We start from the raw sequence: 21,647 nt of genomic DNA on the forward strand, positions 1-21,647 counted from the left end.
GTGGCTGCAGCAATTGCCTGCACACCTACACTTCCTGAGGAAAATGATACTGTATCTTTGCTGACTTCACATTTTAAGTTGCCATTGTGATATTGCAACAATTCTTGGTGTGGGGGAGCACATATGAACAAAGCAAAGTGGTGTGCCAACTGCACCAAGTTGCAAAAAAATGGTTCAGGCAGGCACCAACACAATACAAAATAGCTCTTTAGTCAAAACATGATTAAAACTGACCTCCAGTCAATAAAAAATGTCCCGGCGACAGCCTGCTGTTTCAAGCTTATTAGCCCTTCTTCAAGCTGTTACGACATTTTTCACCATGTTTTGAATAAAGAGCTATTTTTCACTAAGGTGGTGCCTGTGTGAACCGATTTTGTTCCACTGTAATAGTAACCATAACATTTAGGCTGCAGTGTTCACATTTCTACTCGGTTAGATATGTAGACTTGTATTTTTCATACTGGTTTGTAAACTCGGCCTCTGGTATCTGTATGATGTCTGACCATATAATTAACACCCTTTCCTACAAGGCAGTCCTTCAGGCAGAATAATAAAACTGGCTGCTGTGGACCTCCTTCTGGATGGGCGGTGACATCAGTATGGGAAGTGTAGGCCCACAGGGGGCAGGGTAAGGCAAAGGGATCTGCAGTATGGAGCAGTAATGGGAGTAGCTTTGATTGACAGGGTGACTGACAAATTATCAGTGTGAATTTCAGAAGCTGGAGGTCAGATGGCCCTGAAGAGTCTATAACTAGAGATGGACACTGAGGGACCACAGGAAAATTAATGGGGAGAGAACTGTAATGTTTTCGTTTTCACCACACTTCATGTTTTATACATTTCCTGGAGAAGCAAAAACACTGTTTTTGTTTCTTTTGCATGGATTTAGAAGAATATAATTTCAAATACTGCAAATGATGCATTAAAGAAACAACTTTGTTATAAAAAAAAAACCCCTCATGTTGCATCAATTTATTGACCAACACATGTTCTTGCTCACTTCATTATACGCTCAGTCTGAAGGGGATCGTGGTGTTGGATACTGAGACATACCGGACTGAGGCAATTAGATTACTAAGCGACCCAGAGACCTATCACGTCTTGGGTCGTGACCCAACAGTCGAGTATACGAAGGAACTCGGAGTATTACTGGAGGAGGAATCCAATCAAGGGATCTTAACCATGCAAGAATACGAATTTCTGAACGTTAGATTCCCACGCAGACCATTGTTTTACCATCTGCCAAAAATTCATAAGTGTCTAACTAATCCACCTGGTAGGCCTATAGTGTCCGGTGTGGACTCGCTGACAGCGAATCTATCCAGATATGTGGACACTTTCTTACAGAAGTCTGTAAAAAACACCAATGCCTATATTGAGGACACAAAGCAAATCTTGAATGTTTTGGGGGGTCTAAGGTGGGAAGAAGGTTGGATCTTGTGTACATTGGATGTAGCATCCCTCTATACCATAATCAATCATGAGAAAGGATTGAAAGCGGTCGATTTTTATCTAAGTAAAGATGAAACAATGGATGTGACTCAAAGGGAGTAGGTTTTGAAATCGATCCGATTTATATTGGAGCATAACTACTTCCAATTTGATGAGTGTTGGTATGTGCAGGTTGGTGGAACGGCGATGGGGACCAGGTTCGCACCGGCCTATGCAAATTTGTTTATGTCACATTGGGGAGAGGAATATATTTTTGGGGAGCGGGGCCCTGGTGCGGACCTGGTCCTCTGGCATTGTTTCATCGACGATGTGTTGATGATTTGGAAGGGAGATCTCCCATCGCTGCACAGATTTATTGAGGACATCAATGGGAATGACTGGAAGATACGGTTCACTGTGGACATTAGTACACAAACTGTGAATTTCCTGGATCTGGAATTATATGTAGAAGGGGATGTGCTTAAAACAAGAACATTCCACAAACCAGTGGATGTCAATAGTTATATCCTGTACACCAGTTGCCATCTACCAAGATGGCTGGATAACATTCCCAAGGGACAGTTCACCAGACTCCGTCGCAATTGCACAAACATTGTAGATTATGATCAGGAGGCTGAGAGATTACAGAACTGCCTCTTGGAGAAGGGTTATCCAGAGGCCAATATTGAAGAGGCTAAAGTGGCCATTAGAAATAAGGACAGAGGAGATCTACTCGGTCCCAGAGTGGAGAAAAACTGGGAACATAATGACTTCAGTATTGTCCTGCAATACACATCACATTCGAATAAAATTACAAATATCATCCGCAAACATTGGGATGTACTGAGAGAAGACAAGGTTATAGGTGACCAATTACCAGTGGCCCCTAGGGTGGTTTTTAAGCGGGCCCCCAATTTGGGATTATCTATTGCCACAGCGGCTAATGAAAATAGGAGGGGTGGTAATGATGGGAGGGCGAAGGGGAGGGAAGGATTTGTAAGATGTGGGCTATGCCTAAATTGCAGGAGGACTAATAATGCAGGGAGAATCTTGGAGGTTGAGGCCCCGGATTCGGTAAATTATAGGATTAGGGACCAGATCACCTGCACCACCTGTGGGGTGATTTATTGTATTCAGTGTCCCTGTAATAAGAGGTATATTGGGAGAACTAAGAGAACACTGCAGAGCAGGGTGGGGGAACACTTTAACAACATACTTAAAAGGAAAGAGGACACCCGCTCTCTAAACATTATAAGGAATATCATGGGGGCACTTTATTTTTTGGACTTGAGATTGTGAAGCATAGTGGAAGAGGAGGAGATTATACAAAGAGAATGTCACGGAGCGAATCAAGATGGATTTTCCAGTTAGACACTATTATTCCGAAGGGTTTAAATAGTGAAATGGAATTCTTTGCCTTTATTTGAAGTTAGGAGGTTATAACCCCTAGGTTAGGTTGTGTAATGTAGAACACACCCTGTAAATCTAGCCATAGGGGTTGGTGTTGAGGGGGGCGATTTATGCTTTTGCAATGGGGGTGGTCAAAATGTGTATTGATGTGAGCTATGAACAGTCTGTGGGCTTTAATACATAATGAAGAGTTTTACCTTTAGGGCTGGTACCACACGGACGTCTGCATGGCGTCGCGTTTGGGGGCGTTGCGGCGGCTGCACGGTCAAGCTTTCAGCAGCCTTCGCGTCGCGTTCGGATGCGGTGGCGTTTTTTCTTTCCCTAGGGGGACATTAGCCGTCGCGGTTGGCCGCCCCTGGAAGCTACATGTAGCTTCCAGGGCGGCCAAGAACGCAAGCAAAAATCGGGACCCGAACATCGCGTTAGTGTAAACGCGTGTAAAAGCTCGGTGCAAACGCTCCCATTCACTTGAATGGGAGCGTTTAACGCGACATTCCGAACGCTTGCGGTAAACGCTCCGTAAGCGTCCGTCTGAACCAGCCCTAGATGAAGTGTTGTATGTATGGGGTGTAGCCCTATGTGTGAATGTAAACTATATATATATATATATATATATATATATATATATATATATATATATATATATATATATATATATATATATATATATATATATATATATATTTATACTTTTTTTTTTTTAATTTATTTATTTATTTTTCAATATTTTTTATTTTACTTAATATTATTATTTTTGTATTATCTAGCGCTTTTATTATAATAGATTTTTCATGAAAAGGTTCTTTATGATTGAATATGCTGGTAGACTCATACTAGAAGACCTAATGGTAAAATAGAATTTTGGCCAACACACTCGGTAATAGGACAGTCCAGCCCACTATCACCTTTGACCCTATGAATCAAAGGGTTGGAAGATTTATGAGTTGATATATAGGCAGCAGTGATTATCGGGACCTTAGACCAACAAAATCCTCCTGAGGAAGGTCACCGTGAAGTGGCTGAAATGCATCGAGGTTTATTCTCTTTGAACATATACTCTATAAGATTGGGGAGCACGCTGCAACTAGGATTATCCGCAAAGCGCGCGGCGGTATCCTGAGATTGAGTTCCAGCAGACTCTATTGTGGTGACGTCACCTGAATATATCCAAGAAGAGTGAGAAACGATTGGAAGCGCTGCGAGCGTACCACTGTGTCTACTATCCGGAAGTGACGTAGGCGGCGCTTAGAGATCAGCGTGAGACAGTACGGGTCTGAAATCAGACGGTCCCGGTCCCGTGGTGGTGGTGGACGATTGAGGGTGTGTAGTAACACCTGAAGATAGGACCAGACTAAACCGTGAGTGTGGTGTACTCTCTCTGCATGCATTAAGAGCAAACTATTTGGGCTGCAGGATTTATCAGCTAACGCTGTGATAGAGACTCTCCACACATATAGGATACTTTTTGAGCAAACAACCTAGGATGGTAATAGAGGATATTCCCCATGTGAGGAATTAGATCAAATATCATTCATCCTTTTGTTTTTTTGAGTCTCGTGCAATATTCTATTGACACTATTGGTCTTTTATGGACATTTGTTGGACAATTTTTACATGACCTTTGATCTGTTTTTTAAAACGATTTGTTGGATTTGTATGTTTTTTCAGAAGGGCCCTTCTTGAGTGTGGATGGAAGTGTGATCTAGGTTGTAATAGTGTGTTATATTTAGTTTGGAGAATATATTGAGGAATTTTATCCAATAAATAAAGAGAGATATAAATAAGTGAAATCTAGCGCGTGGTAGACTCTTTATAACTTGATTGCTTTATGAGGTTTTAAGGGGACCCCTCAGCCCTACACGCTGCTTATAGGAGTAGACGATCCCCTTCAGCGCCTGGTAAAATTGTACTATATTAGATACAATAAAATGATCCGATTTTACAGTAATTCTATAAAAATGATCGTATCACTCAAAAAAATTGAAAGCTTTTTTTTTTTTCATTCCACTGAAAAATCCAATTGGATTTCGTGTTTTTTTAATTTAAATCGATTCAGAATGCCAGTTATTTATCTTCAATTTCTACTAAAGATTGTACGGTGTGTGTTAGATTGTCAATTTATTAATATACACACCCTAGCAATTTTCTCTGAGTTTCCAATCATTTTTATCATAATTGGGGTAAAATTGAACATGTGTGTGGTACATTGATCATATTTTTGAAATGTTACAGTCAGAAAAATTGATTGCAATTCTTAAATTGAAGAGATATTTAAAAAATTGTATGGTGTGTGGCCACCTTGAGGCAGACAGTCACAGTCTGAAGGTGGCCACACACCATACAATTTTTTAAATATCTGTTCAATTTAAGAATTGCAAGCAATTTTCCAGACTGATTGTAACATTTCAAAAATATGACCAATGTACCACACACATATGTTAAATTTTTCCCCAATTATGATAAAAATGATTGAATACTCTGTCAAAATTGCTAGGGTGTGTATATTAATAAATTGACAATCCAACACACACCATACAATCTTTAGAAAGATTGAAGAAAAATATCTGGCATTCCGGATCGATTAAAATCGAAGAAAGCGGGAAATCCGATCGGATTTTTCAGTCGAATGAAAAAAAACGTTTTTGATTTTTTTCGGGAGATCCGATCGTTTTTATCGAATTGTCGTAAAATTGGATAATTTTATTGTATCGTGTGTGGCCACCTTGAGGCAGACAGTCAGTCTGAGGCCATGCCCCTATCTACAGGTTTGTAGTCATGATAAGCTATCGGTAAGGCGTGGCTCCAGCTGACAGAGCAACCATGTGACTAAAAAGGAAAGCGAGGAGATAAAGGACATATGAACTATTGCGAGAGGCATTAATAACATGTTATGTGTAAAGTGTTTAGCATAATGTTCAGAGGAACACATCCAACCCTTCTCCATGGGAAGCGGGTCTTTATGTGGCTCTACTGACAGAACTGAAATTGGATTTGCTTCCAAGTCCTTCCCTGCTTACCAAGATTGAGGTTAAGGATGCTGCCTGTGCTGGCGTTCCTGTCTGCTTTAGATGGCAATGGTGTGGAAGACTGAGGAGAGAAAGGCTTTGGACTGCCTGAAATGCTGCCGTGTCCTGGCTTTGTAGAAACAGGTGAAGCTGTGGAAGAGAATTAAATAACATCTCAGTATTAGATTAGTGATGGTTTTACATGCAGATCCCTTCAAGCACTTTCTACCAATCAGAATGAGTGTCTTTTTATAACTGTTCTGTTTTATATGAACGGTCATAATTCATTCATTATGGATTAAGCACTGACTTTTAGGGCACATTCACACTGCAAGTGCTAACAAACCGCAGCATTAAAGCAAGCCTGCAAAAATTGTACAACAGCAAAATGGGAGCAAGGCAATAAGGATACCCAAGATAAGCCAGCAAAGTCATGTTCATGCTTGATCCACACATCTCTGTTCCTCTCCTCATTCCTTCAGGGTCCATAAACACTCCTTGAAAAATCTGACTTTTGGAAAACATCAAATTTTCAGACAGGAAGAGGCAGGTTTGCAATAATGTCCCCTCCTCTTCTCCACCCTATAAGAGGAATGAACGGGCGGGGGATAGGAGGGAATATTGCAGCAAAACTGCCTCTTCCTGTCTAAAAATTTGACTTTAGCTGGAAGTCATAATTTTCAAGGAGTGACTACGAGGGCCAGTGAGAAAGTGGAGAAGAAAAAGCAATGCACAGAGGTATATGGATCCAGCATGAACATACCTCTGAGCTTGCCATAAGTAGCTAGATTGTAGGAAGCTTAGATTGTAAGCTCACAAGGGCAGGGCTCACTCACCCTTTTGTGTCTTAGAATTCGTTACACATTTATTCATATTAATTCTTATTTTGTACAGCACCACAGAATATGCTGGCGCTTTATAAATCAATAATAATAATAATAGCTATGCGTCAAGTCAGGTATCCTTCAAACCTAGCTACCTCAAGATCACACGAGGTTGCTGCCACAAACCGAACTCTTCTGACATTGGTGTTTAGTTAGACTTCCTGTTTTAGAAGCCCATTAATGCCCACTCTTGCCCATGCCATACCTCTGCCCACAGCATGCCTTTCCCATTATCTGGCCTCTGCACCAGTACTGGTGTGGACAATGGAAGGTGAGTAACAGGGTTAGTGTTAGGGGTTAGGGGAGGAGGAAGGTTGGATGGGCTACAAGTTTGGAGTTAAATGACAGTAAGAAATATATGTTAATAGCAGTTGTTATGACTGGGTGTCAGAAGGAAGATGGAGTATTGTAAGACCTGTCAGGCTTATTAAATTAAATGTTCCCGTTTATTCAACGTCAAAAAGGATCTTTTTTTTTTCAATCAAGTAAAACGACCGATTAACCCTCCTGGCGGTTTATTAAAATCCGCCAGGGGGCAGCGCAGCAGTCTTTTAAATTTTTATTTTTACTTAAAGAGACTCCGTAACAAAAATTGCATCCTGTTTTTTATCATCCTACAAGTTCAAAAAGCTATTCTAATGTGTTCTAGCTTACTGCAGCACTTTATACTATCACTGTCTCTGTAATAAATCAACTTATCTCTCTCTTGTCAGACTTGTCAGCCTGTGTCTGGAAGGCTGCCAAGTTCTTCAGTGTTGTGGTTCTGCTATGAACTCCCCCTTCCAGGCCCCTGTATGCACACTGCCTGTGTGTTATTTAGGATTAGAGCAGCTTCTCTCTTCTCTCTTATCTTTTACAAGCTGGATAAATCGTCCTCTGAGCTGGCTGGGCTTTCACATACTTAGGAATTACAGACAAGGGCAAAGCTGTTTGCAGGAAGAAACAAGCAGCCTGAAACTTCAGTGCATGAGAACAGGGGGAAAGAAACACACAAATAATATCTTGAGATTCAAAAGGAAGGCTGTATACAGCCTGCTTGTGTATGAATGTATTTTCTATGTGTGGACATACTGTACATCAACCTACTTCCTGTTTTGGTGGCCATTTTGTTTGTTTATAAACAAACTTTTTAAAACTGTTTTTAACCACTTTTAATGCGGCAAGGAGCGGCGAAATTGTGTCAGAGGGTAATAGGAGATGTCCCCTAATGCACTGGTATGTTTACTTTTGTGCGATTTTAACAATACAGATTCTCTTTAAATCATGTAGCGAGCCCAGGGCTCGCTACATGATAGCCGCTATGCAGCGGCATCCCCCCGCCCGCTTCGATCGCCTAGGGCGATCTCCGATCAGGAAATCCCGTTCAAAGAACGGGATTTCCTGGAGGGCTTCCCCCGTCACCATGGCGACGGGGCGGGATGACGTCACCGACGTCGTGTCGTCATTGGGAGTCCCGATCCACCCCTCAGCGCTGCCTGGCACTGATTGGCCAGGCAGCGCACGGGGTCTGGGGGGGTACGCGGCGGAGCGGATAGCAGCGATCGAGCGTGGGGCGGCGGCGTGCTCACGCAGCTAGCAAAGTGCTAGCCAGGAAGGTTAACACGTTTTTTTCAATAAAATTCTGATCGGACATGTTGGAAAAATCTTTATATTTGATCGGAATATTCGAACAAAATTATCTAATTGTAGATAATTTTACAATTGCAAATTGTACCATATGTGGGCACCATTAAGATATCAATAGACACCGAAGCAGATGAAAACATTGTTGCAAACCATAAGGAGCAGCGTTTTGGAAATCATATTAATTATATTTATTATAATCAATACTCAAAGGCAGTCCAACTCCCTGCATGGAAGCCATGTATATCCTCTGGTTTCACCAATAGGAATAGCAGGGGCTGTTCCTGCTGCTGTAAGAACACTGTATTCGTCACTGCTACTTTCTCCTGTGACTGCACGTTATACAGTATGAGGCACTTACAGTCAGGTCCATAAATATTGGAACATCGACACAATTCTAACATTTTTGGCTCTATATACAGCCACAATGGATTTGAAATAAAACCAACACGATGTGCTTTAACTGCAGACTGTCAGCTCTCATTTGAGGGTATTTAGATCTAAATCAGGTGACTGGTGTAGGAATTACAGTTTGCATATGTGCCTCCCTAATGGACCAAAAGTAATGGTACAGAATAATAATCATAAATCAAACTTTGACTTTTTAATACTTGATTGCGAATCCTTTGCCGTCTATTACAGCCTGAAGTCTGGAACGCATAGACCTCAGCAGACGCTGGTTTTCATCCCTGGTGATGTTCTGCCAGGCCTCTACTGCAACTGTAGTAAGGAGTTCAAGGCAAGACTCCCTATCACTGCAGGGTGGCCTCTTGAGCGCGTGTGGCTGCAGCTCTTGAGCGCTTTGAGTCCGGCAGGAGAAAAGCGCTATATAAATGTTCGGATTATTATTATTATAATAACTGTCTTCAGTTCCTGCTTGTTCTTAGGGCATTTTCCCTTCAGTTTTGTCTTCAGCAAGTGAAATGCATGATCAATCGGATTCAGGTCAGGCGATTGTCTTGGCCATTGCATACCATTCCACTTCTTTCCCTTCAAGTCTATTTGGCTGCTTTTGCAGTATGCTTTGGGTCATTGTCCATCTGCACTGTGAAGTGCTGTCCAATGAGTTCTGAAGCATTTGGCTGAATATGGGCAGATAACATTGGTTCTAAGCACTTCTGAATTCATCCTTCTGAATACATATGGCAGCCTCCATACCACTCTCACCTCGGGTTCACTTTAATGATCGTCAGAGGCTGCTGGGCAGTCTATCACTCTATGAACAATTCAGGTCCGTTTTCACACTGAGGCAGTGCCTAATGCAATTCCAAACTCACAATACCGTACGGCTCCTGCAGCAATCTGTGTCAGACCGGAAGCCATGTATGTCTATGGCAACGCACCTATCTTTAAAAACCTGCCGCATATTTCAGCTTTGCGCATACGCGGAAGCATATTTAAGAAATACACTTCCGCGCACGTCATTGATTGCCCAACAGAAAGTGAGCGTTACTTCCTGCTTGGCCAAAATGCCGTATGTTTTACAATACTGTAGTAAGTTAGTGCTGCAGGTCACCTACAGGCCCATTACACTTGTAGTTAGGTAGTGGTGCAGGTCACCTACAGGCCCTTACACTTGTAGTTAGGTAGTGGTGCAGGTCACCTACAGGCCCTTACACTTGTAGTTAGGTAGTGGTGCAGGTCACCTACAGGCCCATTACACTTGTAGTTAGGTAGTGGTGCAGGTCACCTACAGGCCCTAACACTTGTAGTAAATTAGTGCTGCAGGTCACATACAGGCCCTAACACTTGTAGTTAGGTAGTGCTGCAGGTCACCTACAGGCCCTTACACTTGTAGTTAGGTAGTGGTGCAGGTCACTTACAGGCCCTTACACTTGTAGCTAGGTAGTGGTGCAGGTCACCTACAGGCCCTTACACTTGTAGTTAGGTAGTGGTGCAGGTCACCTACAGGCCCTTACACTTGTAGTTAGGTAGTGCTGCAGGTCACCTACAGGCCCTTACACTTGTAGTTAGGTAGTGGTGCAGGTCACCTACAGGCCCTTACACTTGTAGTTAGGTAGTGGTGCAGGTCACCTACAGGCCCTTACACTTGTAGTTAGATAGTGGTGCAGGTCACTTACAGGCCCTTACACTTGTAGTTAGGTAGTGGTGCAGGTCACCTACAGGCCCTTACACTTGTAGTTAGGTAGTGGTGCAGGTCACCTACAGGCCCTTACACTTGTAGTTAGGTAGTGGTGCAGGTCACCTACAGGCCCTTACACTTGTAGTTAGGTAGTGGTGCAGGTCACTTACAGGCCCTTACACTTGTAGTTAGGTAGTGGTGCAGGTCACTTACAGGCCCTTACACTTGTAGTTAGGTAGTGCTGCAGGTCACCTACAGGCCCTTACACTTGTAGTTAGGTAGTGCTGCAGGTCACCTACAGGCCCATTACACTTGTAGTTAGGTAGTGGTGCAGGTCACCTACAGGCCCTTACACTTGTAGTTAGGTAGTGGTGCAGGTCACTTACAGGCCCTTACACTTGTAGTTAGGTAGTGCTGCAGGTCACCTACAGGCCCTTACACTTGTAGTTAGGTAGTGGTGCAGGTCACTTACAGGCCCTTACACTTGTAGTTAGGTAGTGGTGCAGGTCACCTACAGGCCCTTACACTTGTAGTTAGGTAGTGGTGCAGGTCACCTACAGGCCCTTACACTTGTAGTTAGGTAGTGGTGCAGGTCACCTACAGGCCCTTACACTTGTAGTTAGGTAGTGCTGCAGGTCACCTACAGGCCCTTACACTTGTAGTTAGTTAGTGCTGCAGGTCACCTACAGGCCCTTACACTTGTAGTGAGGTAGTGGTGCAGGTCACCTACAGGCCCTTACACTTGTAGTTAGGTAGTGGTGCAGGTCACCTACAGGCCCTTACACTTGTAGTTAGGTAGTGCTGCAGGTCACCTACAGGCCCTTACACTTGTAGTTAGGTAGTGGTGCAGGTCACCTACAGGCCCTTACACTTGTAGTTAGGTAGTGGTGCAGGTCACCTACAGGCCCTTACACTTGTAGTTAGATAGTGGTGCAGGTCACTTACAGGCCCTTACACTTGTAGTTAGGTAGTGGTGCAGGTCACCTACAGGCCCTTACACTTGTAGTTAGGTAGTGGTGCAGGTCACCTACAGGCCCTTACACTTGTAGTTAGGTAGTGGTGCAGGTCACCTACAGGCCCTTACACTTGTAGTTAGGTAGTGGTGCAGGTCACTTACAGGCCCTTACACTTGTAGTTAGGTAGTGGTGCAGGTCACTTACAGGCCCTTACACTTGTAGTTAGGTAGTGCTGCAGGTCACCTACAGGCCCTTACACTTGTAGTTAGGTAGTGCTGCAGGTCACCTACAGGCCCATTTCACTTGTAGTTAGGTAGTGGTGCAGGTCACCTACAGGCCCTTACACTTGTAGTTAGGTAGTGGTGCAGGTCACTTACAGGCCCTTACACTTGTAGTTAGGTAGTGCTGCAGGTCACCTACAGGCCCTTACACTTGTAGTTAGGTAGTGGTGCAGGTCACTTACAGGCCCTTACACTTGTAGTTAGGTAGTGGTGCAGGTCACCTACAGGCCCTTACACTTGTAGTTAGGTAGTGGTGCAGGTCACCTACAGGCCCTTACACTTGTAGTGAGGTAGTGGTGCAGGTCACCTACAGGCCCTTACACTTGTAGTTAGGTAGTGGTGCAGGTCACCTATAGGCCCTTACACTTGTAGTTAGGTAGTGCTGCAGGTCACCTACAGGCCCTTACACTTGTAGTTAGGTAGTGGTGCAGGTCACTTACAGGCCCTTACACTTGTAGTTAGGTAGTGGTGCAGGTCACCTACAGGCCCTTACACTTGTAGTAAGTTAGTGCTGCAGGTCACCTACAGGCCCTTACACTTGTATTTAGGTAGTGGTGCAGGTCACCTACAGGCCCTTACACATGTAGTTAGGTAGTGCTGCAGTTCCTACAGGCCCTTACACTTGTAGTTAGGTAGTGGTGCAGGTCACCTACAGGCCCTTACACTTGTAGTAAGTTAGTGCTGCAGGTCACCTACAGGCCCTTACACTTGTAGTAAGGTGGTGGTGCAGGTCACCTACAGGCCTTTACACTTGTAGTTAGGTAGTGGTGCAGGTCACCTACAGGCCCTTACACTTGTAGTTAGGTAGTGCTGCAGTTCCTACAGGCCCTTACACTTGTAGTTAGGTAGTGGTGCAGGTCACCTACAGGCCCTTACACTTGTAGTAAGTTAGTGCTGCAGGTCACCTACAGGCCCTTATACTTGTAGTAAGGTGGTGGTGCAGGTCACCTACAGGCCCTTACACTTGTAGTTAGGTAGTGGTGCAGGTCACCTACAGGCCCTTACACTTGTAGTTAGGTAGTGCTGCAGTTCCTACAGGCCCTTATACTTGTAGTAAGGTGGTGGTGCAGGTCACCTACAGGCCTTTACACTTGTATTTTGGTGGTGCTGCAGGTGACCTACAGGCCTTTACACTTGTAGTTAGGTAGTGCTGCAGGTCACCTAATGGCCCTTACATTTGTAGTTAGGTAGTGCTGCAGGTCACCTATATGACCTTACACTTGTAGATAAGTAGAGGTGCAGGTCACTTACGAGCCCTTACATTTGTAGTTAGGTAGTGGTGGGGGTCACCTAAGGGCCCTTAAGCTTTTAGCTAGGTATAGCCACTAACACTAACACATGTGACATGATGAGATAGACATGGGTATGTACAGTGCCTAGCACACAAATAACTATGCTGTGTTCCTTTTTTTCTTTCTCTGCTTGAAAGAGTTAAATATCAGGTAAGTCGCTGACTCAGTCCCGACTCAGACAGGAAGTGACTACAGCTACCCTCACTGATAAGTAATTTCAACTATAAAACACTTTCCTAGCAGAAAATGGCTTCAGAGAGCAGGAAAGAGATAAAAAGGATCAGTAGTTCATAGATTTTAGCTCTGGCATGAATGTGTTATTGAGCAAAAACAATTAAAACTAAAACTAAAGTAGATTTAAACATAAAATAAAACTGTGGAATATCTTAAAAAGTCATTTTTTGGAGACGGAAGATAGATACAATTGTTTATTTCATTAGTTTATTTTCGCCTCGGGTGTCCTTTAAGTAGTGGTCCAGGTCACCTAATGGCCCTTACACTTGTAAATAGGTAGTGGTGCAGATCACATACAGGCCCTTACACTTGTACTTAAGTAGTGGTGAGGACTGTGCATAAAAAAAATAAAAAATAAACACAACTTGCAGCCTCTGTGCCCCAAGTACTTTGAATCGGAATCACCAGCCATCGACAACTCCCTATAAAGAATCTACAGCACACAATTGATTGGGGAAAGAAATTTGTAGCAGCAATTTATCTCTGACCTATGTCAAACAAACACCAGAAGACCAGACTGTCCTTTCATGAAAACAAAGAAGTAACTTAGATTTACTTGCAACTTAGTTAGGACCACATGCTCTGCATTCTCTGCTCTCAACTAGAGGTTGTCAATAAGATCATTGTGAAACGTTTGAGCATCCCCTTGTCATTACAGACGTGACAAGGAAGTGCCTGCACTAGGGAGAAGGAGTGAGAGACAGAAGCAGCTGATCACCATGGGCTCAGAGGAGGAGGTAAGTGATACCTGTGGCTACCGCTGCTAAGTCCATTTACAGGAGCGGAGCAGGAAACCGTGGCCACACCAGGGAGACTGAGGGGGGCAGCAGCTGATTGCCGCAGGCTCTTAGGATGAGTTGAGTGATAGTGGCTTCCGCTAATTACTACAGGAGACACGGAGTGGGACAAACACGGGGGGACAGGAGGCAAACAAAGGGGGGGGGGGATAGGAGGCAAACACAGAGGGGGACAGAAGTGCAGATATGGAGGGGACAAAAGGCAGACGTGGAGGGGGGCAGGAGGCAGACATGGAAGGGGACAGGAGGCAGACATGGAGGGGGACAGGAGGCAGACATGGAGGAGGACAGCAGGCAGACGTGGAGGGGAACAGCAAGCAGACACAGAGAGGGACAGGAGTAGGACACCAAGGGGGACACAAAGGTGGACAGGAGGAGGATACAATAATTGGGGGGAGAACATCTACAAGACGCCCCTGGACCATAGACGCACCAGGGTTAGTATATTTCCCCCGGGTTTTTGCCATCTAAACCTAGGTTAGGCTGGAAAGTCTTAAGCCCCATCTACACTATGGGACATTGCAGCGATCTGGCGGCTCGATTAGCCGCCGGATCGCCTCTTCCGCGTGCCCGCCGTGTCCCCGCTCGCCGCGCGTGCGCCGGCATCAATACCCGCTCGATTCCCGCTCGTCCCAGCGCCGCTTATCTTCCGCTCGATTCCCTGCCATTGTCCCCTACCGGGGAGCGCGCAGGGAATTGGCAGAAGCAAGATCCGTCCTGTCGGCTGTCGGCTGATGCGGCTCGATTGATAAGGAGCATCGCGGCCGCATCTACGCGTGTAGATGCGGCTTTATAGTCCGAAAAATATGGTATATATTTTACATTAACTTAAAGCATAACATAGGGATAGAAAAGCATATACAGTTATGGAGTTCTCCTGACAAAGTACTTAAGGTAATCCACAATCATCAACTTCCATAATTGGTACATGCAAAAAAAAATGTTAAGAAGCACTGATCTAAGGCACCCATAATGCACGTCTTCTGCCTCCCCCCCCCCCCCCCCCCCATACCTGTGCTCCTATCGATAAAGTCCATAGACTCCTCGCTTGCACTGAAGTGGCTGGAGGCTGGTTTCTTGTCCGTCTCTTGTTCTGCATCTGAGCCAGTGTGAACAGAAGAGTTTGTGCTCATAGGCGACCGAGGCATGTCCGATAATGAAATTCGCCTCCCACCACTGCTGTTCAGCATGGGCTTGCTCATCAGGATCTTTGGGGAAGCCGTCATGTCAAAGTTCAGTTTAATTTTCTCTTGCTTTTCAGTTTTGGCAGAGCCGGCACCGGGATTGTTAGTGTCCAGTAGCATTTGGTATTGGTTGTTGGGAGTGTAAGGTGTCCGGAAGGGGGCGTAGTTAAATACACCAAAACGCTTGCGAATGTTCTCCACATAGACCTCCATCTCCTGCATGGCACTGTTAAAGATGCTTTTTGTCTTCTTGACTGAAAAAGGTATTTCTTTGGACATGAGGTAGCAATTGTTCATGGGAACCCAGGCCCTGGAGGAGGAAGAAAGTTAATTCACTTTAGCACAAAAATCTATACAACGTATAATCACTAGTCATTTTGTACGTGAATGCTAGGAGATATTTTTTTTTTTTAGCTTAATATAAACAAAGAGCCACGGTCTCTCAGACTGGTACTAGTAAAGGCTACCTGTAGCAAAAACTGGTTGTAAGCAGGGCTGGATTTACCATAAGGCACTATAGGCATGTGCCTACAGGTGTCTGATGATGAAAAGGCAGTTCACTACCAACCCCCGCCCCCCAGGAGCCTCCTGCCTTTTCTAGGAAGAGTCTCGAGCATAAATGAGAGGTTAATCACCTGGAAATTGGCATTTCACTGACCAGATCTTCCTTCAGTCAGGGGCACCTCTAGCTACCTAATACTTGGGGGCACCTCTAACTACCTAATACTTGGGGGCACCTCTAGATACTTAATACTGATGATAGCTCTGGCTACCTAATACTAAGGGGCACCTGTAGCTACCTATGACAGGCAAAGGAAAAAAGGGAGAAGTGACAGCTGGGACAGCCAGCACATTTGCGGTGCGGTTTGGCGGGTGTTTGTAGGTCCATGGAAGGTGAAGTCTAGGGTGCCAGGACATCAGTGCCTATAGGCTACTGCAAGGTAAATCCACGCCTTCTTGTAAGGCAGCAGGTTAGGCAGTTTTATCCTTTACTTATGACTGTTGTGCTGCATTATTTAGGCACTGGGTATCAGGAGCTTTAGGAATCCTCCAAGGACTCTCTTACCTTGTCAAATCCTATCCTCACTCCCTTCCATGTGTCTAATGCTAGCCTCCCCCCGCTATGCCTAACCTGAACTAAAACATCTTCCTTGCCATAATACACTCCAGTAACTTTGCTTTATGTGTCATTTACCGAATATAGCACTAAACACTAAGCACTAAACACAGACTACAGCAATTATATCAACAACCACAGTCCATGCAGAGGGGGAATGATCAGAGTACAGATGCCTCACCTGTCATGCTGTCCAAAGAATCGAGCGTCAACTTGGCCATCTTTATCCCTCAAGGCTTTTGCAGGCCAGAATGGGAAACCTTTTAATTTGGCCCAGACCAGTGGATGTGGATTGCTCTAAAAAGAAAAGAACGCAACATCAAACAAAGCAATACCTAGGAGATTATTAGAGGGAACCCGAGGCGAGAGGGATATGGAGGCTGACATGTTTATTTCCTTATAAATAATGCACATTGCCTGGCTATCCTGCTGATGTTCTGTCTGTAATACTTTAGGCCACAGACCCTGAACAAGCATGCAAATCAGATGTTTCTGACATAAATCTGACACGATTAGCTGCATGCTTGTTTCAGGTGTGTGATTCAGACCCTACTGACCAGAAAGTACAGTAGGACTGCCAGGAAACTGGTATTGTTTAAAAGGAAATGACCATGGCAGCTTACAAAGGTCTCACACCTCAGGTTCCTTTTAAACTAGGAGCCCTTTGGTCACAACCTCGACTCAAAACTCCTGACTGAAGTATCTGTGTTGTTGTACATCAGCCTGTTGTACAAAGCAGAGTCACAGTAAGGTGTAGGACAGGGTGATCTTTAAAAGTAGGTTTCAAGCAATTTTACTATTAATTTCCTTGCAGTGCTTCAGATATTGGGGGGTGATGCACAACATCGCCATAACAGTGCCATACACAGACAGTGTATGGCAGTATTACCCTTATTTACAGCAGCAAATAGCGCAAGTTACGCTATTAGCGCAACCCGCGGTACTCGACTAGTGTAACTGTTGCTACTGTAACACGCATTACTAACAAGCGTTACCAAAGCAACGGTCATGCTACTCGATTACCGTGGGTCACGCTGGTAGCGAAATAAGGGTAATACTTCCATGTGCTGTCTGTGCACAGCAGTATTGCCACAATGTTGTGCTTCAATCCCAGTACCTGATGAGCTACAAGGCGGGAAGCTGGACACAATGTTTCAATCTTAGTGAGACTACATTTCCACTTCCGAGACGTGCGGCGGCACTTCCTGGTCTGCGGGTAAGCAGACGAATCCCAGAAGCCGCGCCATGCATGGCTATGGGATTTGCTGCCTCCCGCACGGAAACAGATGGCAATGTCAGCCGAATCACTAGGGCAAGCTAAACGGCCGGCGGCGCCATTATTTCCTATGCCAGAGTTTCCCCGTGCGATTTGCCTATGGGGAAACTCTGCGAATTCAACCCTGTTTCCGCGCTAGTGGAAACGGGCCCTAACACTCAATAATCACATGATAAACACTACAGATGCAAGTATGTTTCACTGCAAAATAATGTTGTGCTGATTACTGACAAAAGTAATACACGCTCTAAAAAGAGTTGTGTTTAAAAATAAGAATACTTTTTGTTTTGTTTAAAAACAAAACAAAAAATAAGAATACTTGCTAGATCATCATCGCCTGAAACATTTGTTAGTGATTGTTTCAGGTGACATGTACAGTATTCCCCCAATGTTGGTGCCTCTCATTGTGTGATCCGCTACCTTGCCCATAACTACTGTAGCTCCCGATGCAAGATTTCCTGCTTGTCCTTCCGCTCTCCTTAGAACAGAACTGGCTATGTGTTAGAGAGCCAAGCAGCACATCTATACACTGGTCAGAGAGCCAAGCAGCACACCCATACACTGGTCAGAACAGGCTATGTGTCAGAGAGCCAAGCAGTACATCCATACACTGGTCAGAATAGGCTATGTGTCAGAGAGCCAAGCAGCACATCTATACACTGGTCAGAACAGGCTATGTGTCAGAGGGCCAAGCAGCACATCCATACACTGGTCAGAAGAATAGGCTATGTGTCAGAGAGCCAAGCAACACATCTATACACTGGTCAGAACTAGCTATGCGTCAGAGAGCCAAGCAGCACATCTATACACTGGTCAGAAGAATAGGCTATGTGTCAGAGAGCCAAGCAGCACATCTATACACTGGTCAGAACTAGCTATGCGTCAGAGAGCCAAGCAGCACATCTATACACTGGTCAGAACAGGCTATGTGTCAGAAAGCCAAGCAGCACATCTATACACTGGTCAGAACAGGCTGTGTGTCAGAGAGCCAAGCAGCACATCCATACACTGGTCAGAATAGGCTATGTGTCAGAGAGCCAAGCAACACATCTATACACTGGTCAGAACTAGCTATGCGTCAGAGAGCCAAGCAGCACATCTATACACTGGTCAGAACAGGCTATGTGTCAGAGAGCCAAGCAGCACATCTATACACTGGTCAGAACAGGCTCTGTGTCAGAGAGCCAAGCAGCACATCCATACACTGGTCAGAACAGGCTATGTGTCAGAGAACCAAGCAGCACATCTATACACTGGTCAGAAGAATAAGCTCTGCGTCAGAGAGCCAAGCAGCACATCCATACACTGGTCAGAACAGGCTATGTGTCAGAGAGCCAAGCAGCACATCTATACACTGGTCAGAACAGGCTATGTGTCAGAGAGCCAAGCAGCACATCTATACACTGGTCAGAACAGGCTATATGTCAGAGAGCCAAGCAACACATCTATACACTGGTCAGAACAGGCTATGTGTCAGAGAGCCAAGCAGCACATCTATACACTGGTCAGAAGTAGCTATGTGTCAGAGAGCCAAGCAGCACATCCATACACTGGTCAGAACAGGCTCTGTGTCAGAGAGCCAAGCAGCACATCTATACACTGGTCAGAACAGGCTATGTGTCAGAGAGCCAAGCAACACATCTATACACTGGTCAGAACAGGCTATGTGTCAGAGGGCCAAGCAGCACATCTATACATTGGTCAGAACAGGCTATGTGTGAGAGAGCCAAGCAGCACATCTATACACTGGTCAGAACAGGCTATGTGTCAGAGAGCCAAGCAGCACATCTATACACTGGTCAGAACAGGCTATATGTCAGAGAGCCAAGCAACACATCTATACACTGGTCAGAACAGGCTATGTGTCAGACAGCCAAGCAGCACATCTATACACTGGTCAGAACAGGCTATGTGTCAGAGAGCCAAGCAGCACATCTATACACTGGTCAGAACAGGCTATGTGTCAGAGAGCCAAGCAGCACATCCATACACTGGTCAGAACAGGCTATGTGTCAGAGAACCAAGCAGCACATCTATACACTGGTCAGAAGAATAGGCTCTGCGTCAGAGAGCCAAGCAGCACATCCATACACTGGTCAGAACAGGCTATGTGTCAGAGAGCCAAGCAGCACATCTATACACTGGTCAGAACAGGCTATGTGTCAGAGAGCCAAGCAGCACATCTATACACTGGTCAGAACAGGCTATGTGTCAGAGAGCCAAGCAGCACATCTATACACTGGTCAGAACAGGCTATGTGTCAGAAAGCCAAGCAGCACATCCATACACTGGTCAGAACAGGCTATGTGTCAGAGAGCCAAGCAGCACATCTATACACTGGTCAGAACAGGCTATGTGTCAGAAAGCCAAGCAGCACATCTATACACTGGTTAGAACAGGCTCTGTGTCAGAAAGCCAAGCAGCACATCTATACACTGGTTAGAACAGGCTATGTGTCAGAAAGCCAAGCAGCACATCTATACACTGGTCAGAACAGGCTATGTGTCAGAGAGCCAAGCAGCACATCTATACACTGGTCAGAACAGGCTATGTGTCAGAGAGCCAAGCAGCACATCTATACACTGGTTAGAACAGGCTATGTGTCAGAGAGCCAAGCAGCACATCTATACACTGGTCAGAACAGGCTATATGTCAGAGAGCCAAGCAACACATCTATACACTGGTCAGAACAGGCTATGTGTCAGAGAGCCAAGCAGCACATCTATACACTGGTCAGAACAGGCTCTGTGTCAGAGAGCCAAGCAGCACATCCATACACTGGTCAGAACAGGCTATGTGTCAGAGAACCAAGCAGCACATCTATACACTGGTCAGAAGAATAGGCTCTGCGTCAGAGAGCCAAGCAGCACATCCATACACTGGTCAGAACAGGCTATGTGTCAGAGAGCCAAGCAGCACATCTATACACTGGTCAGAACAGGCTATGTGTCAGAGAGCCAAGCAGCACATCTATACACTGGTCAGAACAGGCTATATGTCAGAGAGCCAAGCAACACATCTATACACTGGTCAGAACAGGCTATGTGTCAGAGAGCCAAGCAGCACATCTATACACTGGTCAGAAGTAGCTATGTGTCAGAGAGCCAAGCAGCACATCCATACACTGGTCAGAACAGGCTATGTGTCAGAGAGCCAAGCAGCACATCTATACACTGGTCAGAACAGGCTATGTGTCAGAGAGCCAAGCAACACATCTATACACTGGTCAGAACAGGCTATGTGTCAGAGGGCCAAGCAGCACATCTATACATTGGTCAGAACAGGCTATGTGTCAGAGAGCCAAGCAGCACATCTATACACTGGTCAGAACAGGCTATGTGTCAGAAAGCCAAGCAGCACATCCATACACTGGTCAGAACAGGCTATGTGTCAGAGAGCCAAGCAGCACATCTATACACTGGTCAGAACAGGCTATGTGTCAGAAAGCCAAGCAGCACATCTATACACTGGTTAGAACAGGCTCTGTGTCAGAAAGCCAAGCAGCACATCTATACACTGGTCAGAACAGGCTATGTGTCAGAAAGCCAAGCAGCACATCTATACACTGGTCAGAACAGGCTATGTGTCAGAAAGCCAAGCAGCACATCTATACACTGGTTAGAACAGGCTATGTGTCAGAAAGCCAAGCAGCACATCTATACACTGGTCAGAACAGGCTATGTGTCAGAGAGCCAAGCAGCACATCTATACACTGGTCAGAACAGGCTATGTGTCAGAGAGCCAAGCAGCACATCTATACACTGGTTAGAACAGGCTATGTGTCAGAAAGCCAAGCAGCACATCTATACACTGGTCAGAACAGGCTATGTGTCAGAGAGCCAAGCAGCACATCTATACACTGGTCAGAACAGGCTATGTGTCAGAGAGCCAAGCAGCACATCTATACACTGGTTAGAACAGGCTATGTGTCAGAAAGCCAAGCAGCACATCTATACACTGGTCAGAACAGGCTATGTGTCAGAGAGCCAAGCAGCACATCTATACACTGGTCAGAACAGGCTATGTATCAGAAAGCCAAGCAGCACATCTATACACTGGTTAGAACAGGCTATG

General features: G+C 45.1%; 1 protein-coding gene across 13 annotated transcripts in view; it reads right to left on the bottom strand.

Moving 5' to 3' along the window:
- The window catches only part of ZMYND8 (zinc finger MYND-type containing 8), a 212,898-nt gene that overhangs the window by 25,425 nt on the left and 165,826 nt on the right, over positions 1 to 21,647 (bottom strand). For all 13 annotated transcript variants that reach the window (XR_011025253.1, XM_068263094.1, XM_068263092.1 and 10 more), the window contains 3 exons: positions 16,479 to 16,594; positions 15,009 to 15,490; positions 5,859 to 5,996 (listed from right to left, as the gene is read on the bottom strand). Coding sequence is in view for 12 of the 13 variants with exons in the window: in XM_068263094.1 (XP_068119195.1) it covers positions 5,859 to 5,996; positions 15,009 to 15,490; positions 16,479 to 16,594 (736 nt within the window). In the remaining variant the exon portion in view is untranslated. The remainder of the gene's footprint in view (positions 1 to 5,858; positions 5,997 to 15,008; positions 15,491 to 16,478; positions 16,595 to 21,647) is intronic.

Source organism: Hyperolius riggenbachi, chromosome 12, assembly GCF_040937935.1.
Source record: "Hyperolius riggenbachi isolate aHypRig1 chromosome 12, aHypRig1.pri, whole genome shotgun sequence".
NCBI lineage: Eukaryota > Metazoa > Chordata > Amphibia > Anura > Hyperoliidae > Hyperolius > Hyperolius riggenbachi.